This window comes from Podarcis filfolensis, assembly GCF_964270895.1.
Source record: "Podarcis filfolensis genome assembly, chromosome: 4".
Taxonomy (NCBI): domain Eukaryota; kingdom Metazoa; phylum Chordata; class Lepidosauria; order Squamata; family Lacertidae; genus Podarcis; species Podarcis filfolensis.
In genome coordinates this window covers 46387243-46403750 of record NC_139607.1, presented here as the reverse complement: position 1 = coordinate 46403750, position 16508 = coordinate 46387243, and the positions used below count along the sequence as shown (strand labels likewise).

General features: G+C 41.5%; 2 protein-coding genes across 5 annotated transcripts in view; both read left to right on the top strand.

Annotated features, from left to right (window-relative positions):
* Window positions 1-983, top strand: part of RPGR (retinitis pigmentosa GTPase regulator) — a 35453-nt gene extending 34470 nt beyond the window's left edge. For all 3 annotated transcript variants that reach the window (XM_083612544.1, XM_083612546.1, XM_083612545.1), the window contains exon 18: window positions 471-983. In XM_083612544.1, the coding sequence (XP_083468670.1) occupies window positions 471-689 (219 nt within the window). In that variant the 3' untranslated portion in view covers window positions 690-983. The remainder of the gene's footprint in view (window positions 1-470) is intronic.
* Window positions 984-2053: 1070 nt separating this feature from the next.
* The window catches only part of SRPX (sushi repeat containing protein X-linked), a 29887-nt gene continuing 15432 nt past the window's right edge, over window positions 2054-16508 (top strand). Inside the window, exon 1 of one of the 2 annotated variants that reach the window (XM_083612566.1) lies at window positions 2054-2784. In XM_083612566.1, coding sequence (XP_083468692.1) covers window positions 2712-2784 — 73 coding nt within the window. In that variant the 5' untranslated portion in view covers window positions 2054-2711. The remainder of the gene's footprint in view (window positions 2785-16508) is intronic. The other variant, XM_083612567.1, reaches the window with a different exon arrangement.

Here is a 16508-nt window from a genome sequence, read left to right as displayed (position 1 = left end):
TCCCCATTTATTTTTGAGCATAATCTTTTGCAGTCTACTTGGATGTTGTAAACAAACATCTGTTATCAATTATCATAGTTGCATAATGCTTTGTTGTTTGTGTTACAATAATTCATTAGGAATGTTTCTTCTTCATCCTGCTTCTATTGGCAATAGTCCTAGCACAGTTAACTGGTTTAAGATTGCAGTACTGTATTATGCTTTCTGCAAGACTTACTTGGAAGTAAGCCCTACTTAACTCAGTGGAACTTAAATACTGAAAAAAACATTGATCAAGATGCAGATATTTGAGTCAAACTTGCAATCATCTCTCTAGATATAAACATTTTGTTTCATATTATGTCCAGATAAGTAAAAAGTTGTGCATGCAGACTCCTTTTTCTGCCTTAAAAGAATTGTCAAACATACTCAATAGTTTTCAAAATAGTTAATAATGGTATGTGGCTTTTGTTTTTCTATGTGTGTTTTAGTTTTCTTTTTTTAAACGAAAGACTTCAAAGCAGAAGAATGCACACAGCTGTGATGAAAACAAACTTGAAAATCTTCATCACAGTGAGCAGGAAACTGGCAATCAAGGAGACTTACCTAAAGAGAAGAGTAAAGACGAAAATCAGAACCATGCTGAAGAAAATCAAAAGGAGGCACCACATCAGGCCAAAAAGACGTCCTCTACCTGTGTAATACTTTGATGCTTAAATTTATAAAGCTTGCATAAATGTGGTGTCATAAATGGCAGCTTGCAAGCAGATACTGCAATTTATACTTGAAAATGATAATGGCAGATATATAATGATCATATTGATGGATTTTTTTTGTAAAATTAGCATGTTTCAACTGATTTGCATTGATTTTGGACCAACTTCCTAGTATTTATTTGTATTAATATTTTTAGTTACTGCAACAAAGATGAGTATCACAGTCTTACTGAAATGTTGTGGCCTTAACTCTGTTTTAATAAAAAATATATATTTTTGTACTTCAAAGGTTGGGTTGAGGTATTTTACTGGTTTTTTTAATAAACAAATTTATCATTTGAATCTACAAGTATAAATTCACATTGCAGTTGATTCAGGAAGATAGCCAGAAGAATACTTGTTAAGCTACTTATTCTTTGAGATGAAGATGTCAAAAACTGTAAATAGTTTAGGACCAGGATACTTGAAGAACTACTGCCTGTTCCTAGAAGTTATCAGGGGATGCCCTGTTTTGTGTTAATCAGGTAAAAGCACTGTGGTGCCCTGTCCTGGAATATTTCTTTGGTCTCTTACCCAATGGAAATCAGTGTCAAGCTGATTTTTTTGTTTGTTCTAGTTGGATGTTTGCTGAATCAGCAGGAGGTTTGAATGTCAAATTCTTGGCTCTCCTTTTTCTCCTGGTGATCTGAATATGCATTGTAATATCTGCCAACTTGGTGTTATTTTTATTCATACTTTTGTTTTGTATCTGTTTTATCATTGTTTATGGTTTGTGAGCAGCCTTTAGTGCCTCATACAGAGGGAGAAAAGTGTCATTTTAAAACCAAGTGTTTCCAATAAATAAGAAACAGGCAATTTAGAGAACACTCCGCTCTCAAGAGGCTTACAATCTAAAAGCCAACTGGGGAAATGGAGAGAGGGAGAGATGAAGTTCTGCAGATTTCATTACATGTACTTAAAGATCGGTTAATTGGGAATTAGGATCTAGTGAACAAGGCATGCTGAAAAAATGAGTTTTGAGGAATGATTTTAAGGAAGATAGGTGTCACCGTTGATGCAATTGTCAATGCATGTACTTCTCTGCATTTTCTTTCCCGAAAACCCAGCATTTTGCTCCTACAGTGGCTGACCAGATATGTCTGGGAAGCCCACGCGGAGGTCACTTTGCCTCTCTTACTCCCCGCTGACTGGCACTGAGGCAACCTCTATGTCCCTGTTGAGAAAACCAAACTGGCCTAAAACCTAGGCAGTGCTCTCCTCCGTCCCTGCATCGGAGTAGAAGAGTTGCTAAAGGCTCCGCTCCCCGTGAGTGGCGGCAGGATACCGCTCTACTTGTGTCGGCCTAGGGGTAACGCTGAAAGAAGTCCCGCCACACACCAAAAGCTCCTTGGCGGCGGGCATGTCTGGGAAGGCCTCAAGCCTTTCAGAGGCAGGAGGGGAGCCCGCAGGCATCTTTTTTGTCTGGCGCGTGAGACCATCGTGGTCTGGATTACAAGTAGGGCTGAAGGAGGGAGGGGGAAACCCAAGGCGGGTTCGCCGAAAAGGCGGCCTTGAGCAAAGCAGCAGGCGGCTGGGCGTGCTTGACCCTTTCCAAGCTCCTGCTTCTCCCCCATCATAAATGAACTGATTCTGCAAACGGCCCGTGGAGGGAAAATACATTTCGAAACCGCAATGGGTGAAATTAATTTTTTTTAAACTGGCGGAATCCCAGTTAAAAAAATTCCAGAGTTGATTCGGGAGCGTTGCACGAGCGCTGCTGTTAGGAAGGCGCCCCTCGGGGCCACCTCAGCCTCCTTCGGCGCTGCTTTGCAGCTGAGCTCGGCGTCCTATGGGGAGAGGAGGAGGAGGGAGGCTGTGGTGAAGTTTCAGCGGGAAGAGGCTGCGGAGGGAGGAGCTTGCAAGGGGAGCCCCTCTGCCTGCTCGCCGCCCCTCCCCGAGCCGCCCGCTTGCTCCCGGCTCTCGCGTCGGCCGGCAGCCTTGCAGTGGGAGCCGAAGGGGCGCCAGGGCGAGGGCAACATGCGGAGCCCCTCCGTATGCTTGGCTGCTCTCCTGCTGGCGGTGGGCGCGCGCTTCAGCCTCGCGTACCAAGGTAAGGGGGCTCAGGAGAGGGGGCGGAAACCGAGGAGGGGGGCGGCGGGCATGCATTCGGGACCGCGCGGGGAAGGCGGCGCCTCCGAGTCGGCGGAAGGCGCCTTCGAGGAAAGAGACGCCGCTGCTTAGTATTCGGCGGCTGCAGCAACCTGGCCGAAAGTTACGCCCAAGGTGGGACAGCGGCGGCCGACCCTTGTGAGGGACGCCCCGAAATAAGAATATAGTGTGCTCGTCGTGTGGGTTTGCAATTCTTTTGCATGAGAATTTCCTTTCAGAAACAGAGCTTCTAGTAGTCTTGGGGCGTCAGTTGTTGAAGGCTGCTTGGGAGGGGGGGGGGTAGACTTTAAAAGTCTGCGCGGGTTGACTCCCCAGCCGGTGCTAATCTTTCGGGCCAAAGCAGAGGCAACTGCGGTCTCGTCCACGTAAGTGTTCCACACAAACCTGATAACTTGTAAATGCACCTAACACCGCTTCAGTTAGCCTTGTCTCCACCACTACATACAAAGTACTGGCACACAGTTTAAATGTGATGCCTGGCATGGAAATAGTACCAGAGCCCCTTACAGGTGGCATCACATCAAAGTCAAGTTGCTGTGCCTGCCTGAGAAGTGTTCTCACACTGGCATGGCATACTCCCCGATGGACCTGAAGACCCAGTTTAGACTTCCTGCTCACATGGATCATCTGCAGTATATATTTTTAAAAGATTGTCTGATGTCATGTACAGTTGGTTATAGTGCGGTGCTGATAACACCAAGGTTACAGGTTCAATCCTGGTAAGGGACAGCTGCATATTCCTGCAGTGCTCGGGGTTGGGATACATTGAGCCTTGGGGTCCCTTGCAACTGTGATTCTATGATATTAGCCAGGTCATACCAAAAACTGAATCCTGTGTGTGGTAGTGAATGCACGCAACAAGCTCACCATGGTTCGAGTGCCAAAATATAGCTGTTTTCTGTGGCTCTGTGAATAAAACCTGATCATTAGCCTTTAGTCAGGATAGTTTCAGCTTGCTGATCCTGCCTGCTAAAGGCAGGGTCCTTTAGGCTAGATGTTCTTGTCTGGTTTGTTAACTGGATTATAGGCTATGTTCAAATCCCTGTCAAGTGACAGCCTCCCTGTGTGGCCCAGGGAAAGTCTTCAACCTCAGTTCTGTAAAATGGGAATTCTACTGATTTACCTCACAGGGCAAAACTAAACTATATATTTTTAAAAGCAAAACATCAAAGAAAACCATAAGCATTGATGATGCAAAAAGGAGCAAGATAAAACTATAAAATGCTTTTCTTGTTAAAAGTGCTAATTAGAGTATATTAGGTCCTTTGATCATGATGGGTTGTGGGTACCCAGTGTACTATATTTGGCTTTCTACTAGTCTACCCAAGGGGGCTTCTGCTTGTGTTAGATGTATGTTGGTTGTTGACATAGGACTATGCTAAATAATCTCACGAACAAGTTAGTTTGTTGCCATCTCTCTTTCTGGAATAGTTTATAAGAGCAGAGGATGCGTATATACTGTATGAGGAGGACCCTAGCATTTTTCACTAGTGTTGGACACTGTTGAGAATTGGCTGTTTTTAATGGCAATACAGTGCTGGGAGAGGCTGGCAAGATGACACAGGGTCTTCTAATTTCCAGGAGCATAGTATTATGTGTTTTACACATGAATGCAAAATAATAGTTTTACACCCCCCTTTTAATTATGTTGTATTTGTAGATAGGCATTTTTATTGTATGTTCATTAGCCGCTGGGAAGAATGCATTTGTTTTATTTATTTTACGATATAATCTCCATATCAGTGCAGTTTATAGCTAATGAAAAATGTAAAACAGTGGCCAATAAAACAGCATCATATATACACAACAATGCAATAGCCTAAAACACCTATGCACAGCAGTTAAGATGCAGTCATGTTTTATCATCCAATTGCTTGCTGCAATAAAAAAGTCTTTATAAGAGCATAACTGGGAAGGAGAGTGCCGCAGCATGGTCACAAAAGACCATATTGTGTTCCTTCTTTTCATCAATCAAATGTTAGATAAAGATGGGATTTGGAGTAATGCTCCCTGTGGTGTAGGGAAGCTTCCATGGGAGAAGATGCTTCTTGAGGTATTCTGGCCCAGGTTAGTTTATGGCTTTCAAGGCTAGAACCAGCACCTTGAATTGCTCCAACAAGCTGAAAGCTAATAAAGTTCTTTAGATACCAGTGCTGTGTGCTTCCATTTGCTTATTCTTGGTAACAAGTAGACTTATGAGTTCTGAACTAAGCTAACTGAAGTTTGCAAACAGTCTTCAAGGGCAGCACCAAACAGAGCACCTTCCATAGGGTGGTGATTTCCGTGATAGCTCACCATTCTGTAGCACTGGCCTCAGCTGGCATATCAAACTGAGGGAGTGAAAAGCACTGTTGCCTTTGGTTCCAGGAGGAAAAGCCAGGTTGAGGAGTATGTTCAACCTGCTCATCTTATGATTCAGAGGAAGTGCAAGTCCATTTAACCGTAAAGGGAATCACAAACTTGCAAACTAATCAGACTCAACTTGATAGCGCTGTCTCATCTAGATTGAACTTTGGTTTGCTCACCCTCATCAATTGATGATTGCTAATCCCAGGCAGCCATTTATGACTGGGAGAACTTGTGGCCCTCCAGATATTGTTGGGCTCCAATTCTCATCATCTCTGTTTACTGGCCGTGCTGGCTGAGGTAATGACCAGGCTCCCCATACTTATTCTGTGACTTTTACCACCTCATCTGGTTTTGTCAAAACAGGATAAATAAAGTATAGTGTCATTCACATACTGGTGACACTTCCTTCCAAACCTCTTAATGACTTCTTTGAGCAGTTTGATGTGCCTTCCCATTTGGCAAACACATTTACTCTAATTTATTAGCATGGAAATCTGCACACTTCCCCTTTCCGTTTTCAAGACAGAAAGGATATTTGTTCAAGGTAAAGCCATGGGTTTGGTTTTTGTTTTTGTTTTAATTCTGAGACTGGTTTAAAATATCTGCTTCTGAGGATGATTTTAAATGAGTAAGAGCATTATTTGTCATTTGCCAAAAACTTGCTAATTTTTCCTGCCACCACTTAGGTTTTGCCTTAAGTTCATTTGTGGAATTTTGTCAATTACTGTTTTTATGCATAAAGGTAAAGGTACCCCTGACCATTAGGTCCAGTTGCAGATGACTCTGGTGTTGCGGCGTTCGTCTCACTCTACAGGCCGAGGAGCTGGTGTTTGTCCTCAGACAGCTTCCGGGTCATGTGGCCAGCATAACTAAGCCACTTCTGGCAAAACCAGAGCAGCACACGGAAATGCCGTTTACCTTCCCACCAGAGCGGTACCTATTTATCTACTTGCACTTGATATGCTTTCGAACTGCAGGAGCTGGGACCAAGCAACGAGAGCTCACCCCGTTGCAGGGATTTGAACCGCCGACCTTCTGATCAGCAAGCCCTAGGCTCTGTGGTTTAAACCATATTGTCTGCTAAATTGCCTTGTGTGGGGGCACTTGAGCACGCATTGGGTGATTAGAACAAAATCTTCTTGTGGTGGGAAAAGAGTGACAGTGTGAATCCATTCTCCAGGGACCACTGTCATTTTACCGATACTTACTTTACTTCCAAATCCAACAGTTCCAAATGCTTTAAAAAGCAACCCAATGCCAAATGTGTGTGAGATTGTGCAATGTTGAAGTTACTAAGTGCATGCAACCCCCCTCCCACCTTTAAAAAGCTGTTGAGCATGCTTAATGGATGAGCATTACATCATTTGGGCCTGCAAGCATACTTTGCATAAGTAACAGTTGTCCACTGGGGGTCATAAAGTTAGTGAATTAATTGTGTTTGTAAGCAAGGTTTGAATTTATTTTTGTTGGTGCAATTCAGCTAACATTGCCAATGCAAAAATGCTGGAAGACAGATTTGCACTGTTTCATAACTGAACCTATTTATTTATTTAAATTTATGTTCCATCCCTTCCAGAGATCTAAACACAATAGTATTTGATACAATGATTGTTAACCTAACATTCAATAAAGTTCTGTCTGACTAAATTGTATTTACTTATAACTGACAGATCACTGTACTGTATACAAATGGATACTTTTTTGCTACATGAAGTTGCTTTCTTCAGAGTTTGGCTTTCTGGATAAGGTTATTGAAAAAAATCCAGAAGAAACACTAGAACTCTGTTGCCGTTGGCTGTTCCCTAGTATCATTAAGGTCCACTTTCTGCAGTCTAAAAAGCTGCTATTCTGGTGTTAAAACTACCTTCTCCAAACTTCAAAATGTTGGGACCAGCAATGGAATAGAAACAATTGCCTTCTCTGGCCAAGGGCAGTTCACCTTGGCAATATTGCAGCTGCCCTGTTCCATATATTAAAAGTGCACCCCTTTTCTGTTCTCCAAAAAGCAGCTCAGGCATTATTTCCATATTGCTGTGCTATCATTCATCTACTCACTTAGGAGTAATTGCTAATTGTCTTGAACAAACAGATGTGACTAGTCGTATCTCTGAGAAACAGTGAAGCATACATAGTGTTTTGTGCGATTATTGAGCTAATTTGGTCAATCAAGAAAACCACTGATTCTGAGAATTGGTATAGCTCCTGCATAGTGTCAACTAGCTTGTGATTTGTGGGAGTTGGACTTGTGTGTATGTGTGTGTGTGTCCACTAACCTAAATCTGAGGTTGGCTTCTGCTGAGCCTTCAACTCTTTCCCCTATCCCATGCCTCATCTGAAGGCTTTGTTTTCTACAGGGGTAGGGGGCTTGACTTTTTAGTGTGTCATTGCTCATTTAGAAGTAACTTATCCTATACACGCTTATTGAACTTAGGGGAAGTTTTGAATAGGCACTCTGTTAACTCGATGTACATTGCCAATGCAACTGTTGTTGCTGCATGTCTTTCTTAAGCTAAAGTGGAAAAAGCTTGTTGGGGATCACTACAGAAATAGCTCCAGGCCCCAAAGAGCATATGGTGGGAAAAAGGAGTTCCTTTTCTTGTGTCATGTAAGATTAGTGCTGTTGATGGTGAGATTGCTATACAGTTTATGCCATGAGGCGGAATGTGATGCTAAATTTGCTTCAGTTCCTCGATTTGAATTGCATCAGCTGAAGTTCACTTCAAATGGCAAAGGACCAAGTTTGCAGAACTCCAACATGTGTTGAACAGCACATGTGTAACTGCCATTGCCAGTCAGCTAGCTCTGTTTTGATCTTGCTGAGTTTTGAAGTTTTTTTGTTCCTTTTATAGTGAAAATCACACACATGGTTCACATAACTGGAATTCTCAAATTACTGTGTGCTCAATCTTTTGTACCATCAGTGAACTTGGGTTTTTGTTGGATATGCCTTTTTAAAGTTGGAAGTGGTCCTATGTCAGAAAATACTACATCTGAGCCCAATTCCTATAAATTCTACTGGTCCCATATTAACCTTCAAATTATCCTCAAATACTCTACAAGGATACTTGTTGCTACTTAGGCAAACATTAGTAATACATTTGTTGCTCTTTGGGTGATCTTTTGTTGTTTTTGTTTACTAGAAAATTTCTAAAACTTGAAATGTTGGTACTTTCAGTAGTCCGTTTATGTAGTTTAAATAAATAATGACTCATAGTGATGGTCCATGCATTTTGGGGATGGAAGCTCCATACCCATTTACCTGTGAGCAATCTCAATTGAACTGAGTGAGATTTGCTTCTGAGTAAACATGTATATAGCACTGTTAGGTCTGTTAAATATCACCATATTCAAAACCTTCCAGTTGCCCAAATAGCTGCTTAGAAAATGACACTGCTGCCAAATTAGGTCAAATTTATGGTGACCTTATATTCTGTTTTGATAACCATGACCAACTCTGGGATTTCATGTTTCTCATGTGTGAACATACCTTTTCCCACCTTAACAGCTTGGTTACTAAGACCAATACCTTATAAGTGGAATGGTTTACAAAGATTCACTATGAAATTTAGTATGAAATTTAGTATTCAAAGCTTGCTTTGCAATAGAAATGGTTTATGTGAATTTGTTGGCCATTGTTTAGAAGTTTGAGGTTTTTTTGTTTTTAAGGGATGGTGAAATTATTTTATTCAACCAGAATGCATAACTGTGTTCTAGTTTAGGAAGAAGGTATGTCTTCTTTATAGGAAAGTACGTTAGGGAGGAAGAACAATGCTTATTTAACTCGTCTCTCGGGCTCATTTTGGGGGTTAATTACTGGAAAGAACCACTGAAACACACAACTTCAGAACAACATTGCAGTTCTGTATACTGTTTTATGTATTTTTCCACACTTCATCAGTTGTACTGAGGGATTTACTGAAAAGCCTGGCAAAACTTTGGCCAGTGTGGTATGGCAGAGCATGAGTTACTGTTAGTCAGCCTGTCTCTTCTCTCACTTACCACAAAGGTTTACCCTTCTGGGAACTGTGGTTCAGGCTGGCAGTTCTGAGGTGCAATTTGTCCATCTTTTTGCCACTGACTTTCCAATTCTGATGAGAAATTGTCTTCTGTGTCAGAACTAGGTTCAAAATATAAGACTTCTTTGGAAATGAGACACTAGGCTCTGAGCTCCAAATTATGTTGCAGAGAGAGAGAGAGTTGACTTTTCAAAATGCATTTTAGGAGTGCTTTACACTTTTCCTTCACAGATATCTGAAGTAGTGTGGTGGTTAAGACTGTGAGGGGAGCAAGGACATCCTCTGTTTAAGGCTCACCTAAGCTATGATGCAAACAAGAAAATGTTCGCACAGCTTAGTCAAACTATGGAACTCATTACCCCAGGAGGCAGTGATGGCCACCAACTAGGATGGCTTCAAAAGAAGATGAGACAGATTCATGGAGGAGAGGGCAATCAATGGCTACAAGCCATGTTGGCTGTGCTCTGCCTCTACAGTTGGAGGCAGTAGTACTTCCAAATAACAATTGCTACAAACCACAGGAGGGGTGATTCTTTTTGTGCTCATGTTCTGCCCCCTAGTTTCCCGCAGGCATCTTGCTAGCCACTGTGAGAACAGTATGATGAGTCCTTTGGCCCGATCCTGCAGGCTGTTTTTATATTCCTAAGTCTCATGCCACTTTAAAGCTAACCGTTTTATTATGGTATGAGCTATGGACTAGAATCCATCAGATGGTATGAAGTGGTCTTCTAAATAGCAGGTATCTATGTAGATGGGTATAAAGGGGGAAATACACAGAATAAGATGAGAGGGGAAATGAAATACAAAAAAGGACAGACTGACAATTATAGTAAAGGTTAAATAATTGTGCTGTTATGCATGCCCACTGCTGAGCAATTATATATAGACCTTGGGCCAAGCTATCAGCTTATTCTTAGGTAGCACCAAGTTGGGTGTTTAGTTGTTTAGTCGTGTCCCACTCTTCATGACCCCATGGACCAGAGCACGCCAGGCACTTCTGTCTTCAACTGCCTCCTGCAGTTTGGTCAAACTCATGCTGGTAGCTTCAAGAACACTATCCAACCATCTCGACCTCTGTCGTCCCCTTCTCCTTGTGCCCTCCATCTTTCCCAACATCAGGGTCTTTTCCAGGGAGTCTTCTCTTCTCATGAGGTGGCCAAAGTATTGGAGCCTCAGCTTCACGATCTGTCCTTCCAGTGAGCAATCAGGGCTGATTTTCTTAAGAATGGATAGGTTTGATCTTCTTGCAGTCCATGGGACTCTCAAGAGTCTCCTCCAGCACCATAATTCAAAAGCATCAATTCTTCGGCGATCAGCCTTCTTTATGGTCCAGCTTTCACTTCCATACATCACTACTGGGAAAACCATAGCTTTTACTATACGGACCTTTGTTGGCAAGTTTATGTCTCTACTTTTTAAGATGCTGTCTAGGTTTGTCATTGCTTTTCTCCCAAGAAGCAGGCGTCTTTTAATTTTGTGGCTGCTGTCACCATCTGCAGTGATCATGGAGCCCAAGAAAGTAAAATCTCTCACTGCCACCATTTCTTCCCCTTCTATTTGCCAGGAGGTGATGGGACCAGTGGCCATAATCTTCGTTTTTTTGATGTTGAGTTTCAGACCATATTTTCCGCTCTCCTCTTTCACCCTCAGTAAAAGGTTAGGTTAGAGTACCAGGTTAGGTAGTACTAGGTTAATGGTTTAAAATGCTTATAGCTAGAAGTTATTTCCACTACAGCTCCCGCCATATGTACTTTTGCCACCTCTCTTGCATCTTATTGGGCTTTTTCTTTCTCCTCTGCGCCTTTCCCAAAGCCCTTGACTGAGTTCTTGAAAATCTCCTCCTTGTAGCCTTCCTGACTTGGGACATTTGGCAGCATTTGCTTTCTCCAAGCCTCTTGTGTTCCACTGCATAATATATGCAGTTAGATTACAACCCGCATTTTCCACATATGCAGGCTTTTGTGCTCAATACAGGACTGGGTGGTGTCCAAAATGTAGTATTTTCTTGTTGGTTGTGTTTCAGTTGAAGCATTTGGCACCATAGTCATGACTTTGGAATTCTTTTAGAAAAATGGAAAAGAAGCATAAAAGCTTCGTAAACAAAATAAAAAGAAATTATTATCAGATAACTTTTGCCATCTTGCTTGCTGTATGTAATGGCTGTGTTTACATGCCATGTTAAACCATAATGCTTAACAAATGAATGTCACGGCCCCAGACCAGATCTCAGAGACAGAGTTCTATGGCAGCTGCACCTCTAAAATAAAGATAGTGCACCCCATGTGGGTCTGGGCACCAAATCTTCCTCTGAAGAGACACCTCTGCCACCAGAGTCTCATTGCTGGTCTACAGAGTCCTCACAGGTCAAGAGAGCCCTGAGAAGATATCCCCACAGTTGGAAGCCCCTTTGTGGCAAAGGAGCCAATGGCTACATCAGAAGGCACCAGCTCTTTCACTAGCCAGGAGGCAGCACTCAGTGATTACTCAGACAGTATTTCCAGGACCTAGCTGAGATAACTTAGATGGCTAAAGGGGCAAATGTATCTTTGCCTTTGCATCCCATTAACTTTTGACCTCCCCTTGCTTGGGCCACTGCTGCTCCTTGTTGATCATGTTGCTGAACAGTCCCTGCTTTGCTCCTTCTGCTCTCCTGGCCACGCTGTGCTATAAGGGCAGCAAACTACAAGCACTGGCTTGTTATGTTCTGAACTGCTTGTTTGTTGCTCCCAAGCTAAACATAAGTGTTCTAATAATAGAATAATAGAGTTCAAAGGGTCCCTGAGAGTCATTTAGTTCAACCCCCTGCAAAGCAAAAATCTCATCTATAAAGCTTCCATGACAGATGGCCAGACAACCTCTGCTTAAAAACCTCCATGGAAGGATATCAGGGGCTTCCATTCCACTATTGAACAGCTCTTATTATAAAGTTCTTCCTGGTGTTTAGTCAGAATCTCCTTTATTGTAACTTGAATCCACTGGGTTCTAGTCTCAGGCACAGGAGAAAAGAAGCTTGCTCCATCTTCCATGTGACAGCTCTTCAGAAGTACCGCTACAAATTGCCTCAAAGCAGGTACATTTTTAATACCATTTTTTCATTTGAAAGTATATAAAAAACCAGCAATGTATTGTTGCATGATGCGTTATAGTACATCAAGGCTTTGAATGGGGGATGGTGAAAAATAATGAAAAGCAGATATCCATGAAAACAGCTGAATGTGAATTGCCACTCTTTGGTAAAGCAGAAATATCAGTGAAGGGGACATGGAATGTTTTGTACATCTAATACTAATTGTTTCTTCTGTTCCTAAACTTCTAAAGATGTATTTTGAAATAGCCTGACTTCAAATGCTGCATAAATGGATTGCTGTTCCAAATGTTTCATTGAATAAATGGCTAATTCTGAACAATGCACATTTTCCATTTGCATTCTCAAAAGCAGATTTTCAGCCTACTGTGTGCCAGATTGTTAAAAATAGATTTGGAATAATTTCTCATGGAGAAATAATGACAGAGTCTAGCATATGATTTGGGAGATTTCTTTGAGAGCCATAATAAATACTATTGGCTTAATTTCACCCTTTTGTTGGCAGTAGCACACCTGTAGCTGGGTCATATTCCTTCTAGCCCCATGGTCCGTCCACAAACTGCTATATTTTTACGACACTGAAACATAAAATAAGGAAGGCTCTTTCCAAAGTTTTGTATCTTTGCTTCACAGTTCTTCACAAAGTTCATTGTGCAGTGTTATGCATGGCAGGTAGTGCTCAAAACATTAGAGTCTTGTGCTTCTTCAGTGGGACTCATGGCTATCTAGGAGTTGGCAAAGCTGATGACTTCCTCGGGACTCTTCTAGTCACAGAGGAGGAATATATTCTGCAGGTGGTCAGTACAATCTGCACAGGGGCAGGAATAAGCTAGTGAACAAATTGCCTTGGCCCAAGGTCTATGTATAATTGCCCCATAGTGGGCATGCACAATAGTAGCAGACACTCTGTGTTGCATAGCTCTAGCATCATATTATTGGTGTGTGCATGTTTCTGAACAGTGAAGTTCCATCTACAACTTTTGTGGCTAAAATGGAGCTTGCCTCCATTATTCCTGTTCCTAGAGTAACAGCTTCTCATATTCGTACATGCTAAATGCCAAGATTTTGTACATATGTACCCCTGGTGATTCAGATCAAGCAGATTTGTAGACCCTTATCCCAATGATGCAGTTTTATTAACTTGCAGTGGCCTGGACACAATGATGGGCTGAATGAATGCAACTTAAGTCCATTGATTTCAGTGGGTCTACTCTGAATGACTGACACTGGATATATCCCATTGTCTATTTGTAATCAACATTTCCCATGAAACCTGATAAGAATGGTGGTTTCCTGTAACTGAAAATGATATCCTCCCGGGATATTGATTGATCACTCATTCCTCCCACCCCAAACTATTTTGAGGTAATTAATTGCCTGTTATTCTGTTCTGCACTACAACTGCAGCTTAATTTTGTCAGCTTGAGAGGTGTATTCCATCTGTAGGATTTCTCTTGAAAACAAGTTGAAACATGTAATTTCAAAAACAGTGGGATCTTTCTGAAAAACACCCTGACAGAGCAAACTAAATTATTTGCAGCCCCCAAGAATTTTCCTCACATGGAACTAACTCTCTTCTGTGCTTTTAATAACTGCACCTGCATGGACTGGAGCTTGGTGAAATTTATGGTGCATGCATGGCTTAGGGGCTGACAGTTTAGGGGTGGGAATCTTGTTGCCCTCCAGATGTTGTTAGACTCCTGTTCCCTGCCACCATAGCCATTTTTCCAGGGATGATGGGAGTTGTAGTATAACAACATCTGAAGGGGCCGCAAATTAATCTCTGGCTTAATCCTGTGCAGGGCTACTCAAAAGTAAGCCCACTTTGAGTTCAGTAGAGTTTACTTTCTTGTAAGCAAGTATAGAATTGCAGCCTTAGCGCTCCATGGAAGTTAGCAGAATGTTCCATTAAAAATTAATAAGGGGTTTTAAATGTTCTTGGCATTTTCTGGAAATAACCACTGAAAGAGCTAACTCTTCAAATATTGCCCACCAGTCTGCTGCTTTTACATGAGGCATCTTTGAGGAGCACTCAGTCTAATTCTCTGAATTTTTTTTTGAAAGAATACATTTTGTTGACACTTTTCTTGAGCTGAACATTGAGACCAGAACCCCAGAATTCTGCCAAATAGCGCACAACAAAGCATGAAAAGCATTCCTTTAGTAACATCTTCAAAGCCTTTAGAGGCTGCTATTTAAATCTTACATAGCTCAGCAGTGCTTTAAAATTCTACTAAGTTTAGTGTTTTCTACCATGGAGCTGTTGACATGCCAACATGTCTGCCGACATCAGCAGTTTTAAAGAAAGTAACAAGAGTAGAATACTGGGAAAACTGTACTAGCAAAAGTGGGAGTGGGGGTGGTAAAGGAAATTGATTCTGTCCATGAGGAAGATCAAGCCTACTATAATAGTCTGTTTTTGGCACAATGATGCGGGTTATGACCTCTTAAAAAGATAAAGGAATATTGTATTCTGAAGTGTCAGAATTTTCTGCGCAATTATACAGTTGTTAACTCATTTGTTGCATATGATAACAGAATCCATCCTTTAAGCTACAATTTGCTCGTAACATAAATGCTATTTTGCGGCATTCGAACTACATTGTGGCTATTACTTTGAAAACGTGATTCCTCATCCCTTCAAACACACAGAGGTGTCAATTGCGGTTATGAGTGCTCTTCGAAATGTGGTTACTTGAGTACTGTGAGCCTGTGATTTCACTGGTGGTGAGTGATATTTCCCCTCTTTGCGTGCTTGTACCAGTCTGTGAACTTTTTCATAATCACTTTTAATAGTAGTAGTAGTAGTAGTAGTAGTAGTAGTAGTAGTAGTAATAAGTATGTCCTAGGGCCATAGATGTTAAAAAACCCACCTAACCACAGTGCTTTAGTGCATGATGTGTGGATGATAAAAAGAAGGGCTGCACAGCCAATCACAGACTGAGTTATAATAATCCCAGCTTGTTTGAATTTTACTCTTCTGCAGGGGACCAGCTATGTCTATTCTATTAAAATGCAAAATAAAAGAGGAGACGGACGTTTAATGAGACTTATAAATCTTTGAGGTGCTATATGGTCATCTCTTTTATTTTATTCATACCTCATTCAGCATTTCCTTAGATAGGATTATTGTATCTTACTGTGTATTGCATATTCTGCTTGCAATTAATAAAGCACCTGTGCAGTTCCTCAGATTTTCTCTAGGATTAGCTTATATATTTTTGGTGGATGAATTCCTTTGTGTAAAGTAGCTGGTTCTAAACACACTGTTGCATACAGTAATCTCCACAAGCTGACTTGCCAAAGGGATGAGTTGGTGTTATTAGCCCATCCACTCCTGTCAGACAGATGCCTGGCTCTGTTGAAGGTGATTGTGCCAGTCATCTGTTCCCTGAGTTGCATGGAGTGACCCAGTTCCATCTGGGGTCTCCATTATTGTCTCGCCTGGTGCATATGAGAGGATTTCATTTTATTTTTACCCCAGTGCATCACTCTGCTTGGACATACAGGGACGAATCCTAAAAGGATCGCCTGCAGTTGCCGAATAAAAGTGAAATATATGCCTCTGTACTCTTGGGTTGAAAGTTTGTTTTATGTCAATTAACACAAATATAACAATGTCTGGTAGAACATTGTGATGCTCCAGGTCCACCCAGGTAAGCCTTTTTTTTTATTTTTACAGTCTTTATATTCAGTAGTTAAATAAAATGCTATTTTGATTGGCCAGAATAGCATTAAGGTAGAATGGATGTAATGGCATTTTAGCTGCATTGGCTGTGCTGAATAGCTGTGATTAAGCTCAGTCACACATGTATTTGGAATGGTAGTTACATCTGTATTCTGCCTCTGCAGCTGTTTGCTAGGATGGCTGATGCATCCACTTGTATCTTTTGAACCATCTTATAGTGAAATATCTCTTGAGACTTGCGTAAGATCTTAATTTGTGATGGAAGTTCCTTACAAGATGACTTGTAGCCTTCCTTGACTCAATATATATTGGGTAACAATTAGACTTCATTCGGTTTTAAAATGTATATCTTTATCCATTTCACTATAAACTGATTTTGCTGCAAGTCTAATAAACATGAAAGCTTACCCAGTTTAACTTGCTCTAGGATGTTTGTTACATCCTAATTCTGCCTTCGCTCATCTCTGCAAGAGCTTTCCTTACGCTTTTCAAGGATGTTGTTTCCTTGCTTGCTGCAGTTGTTTTTC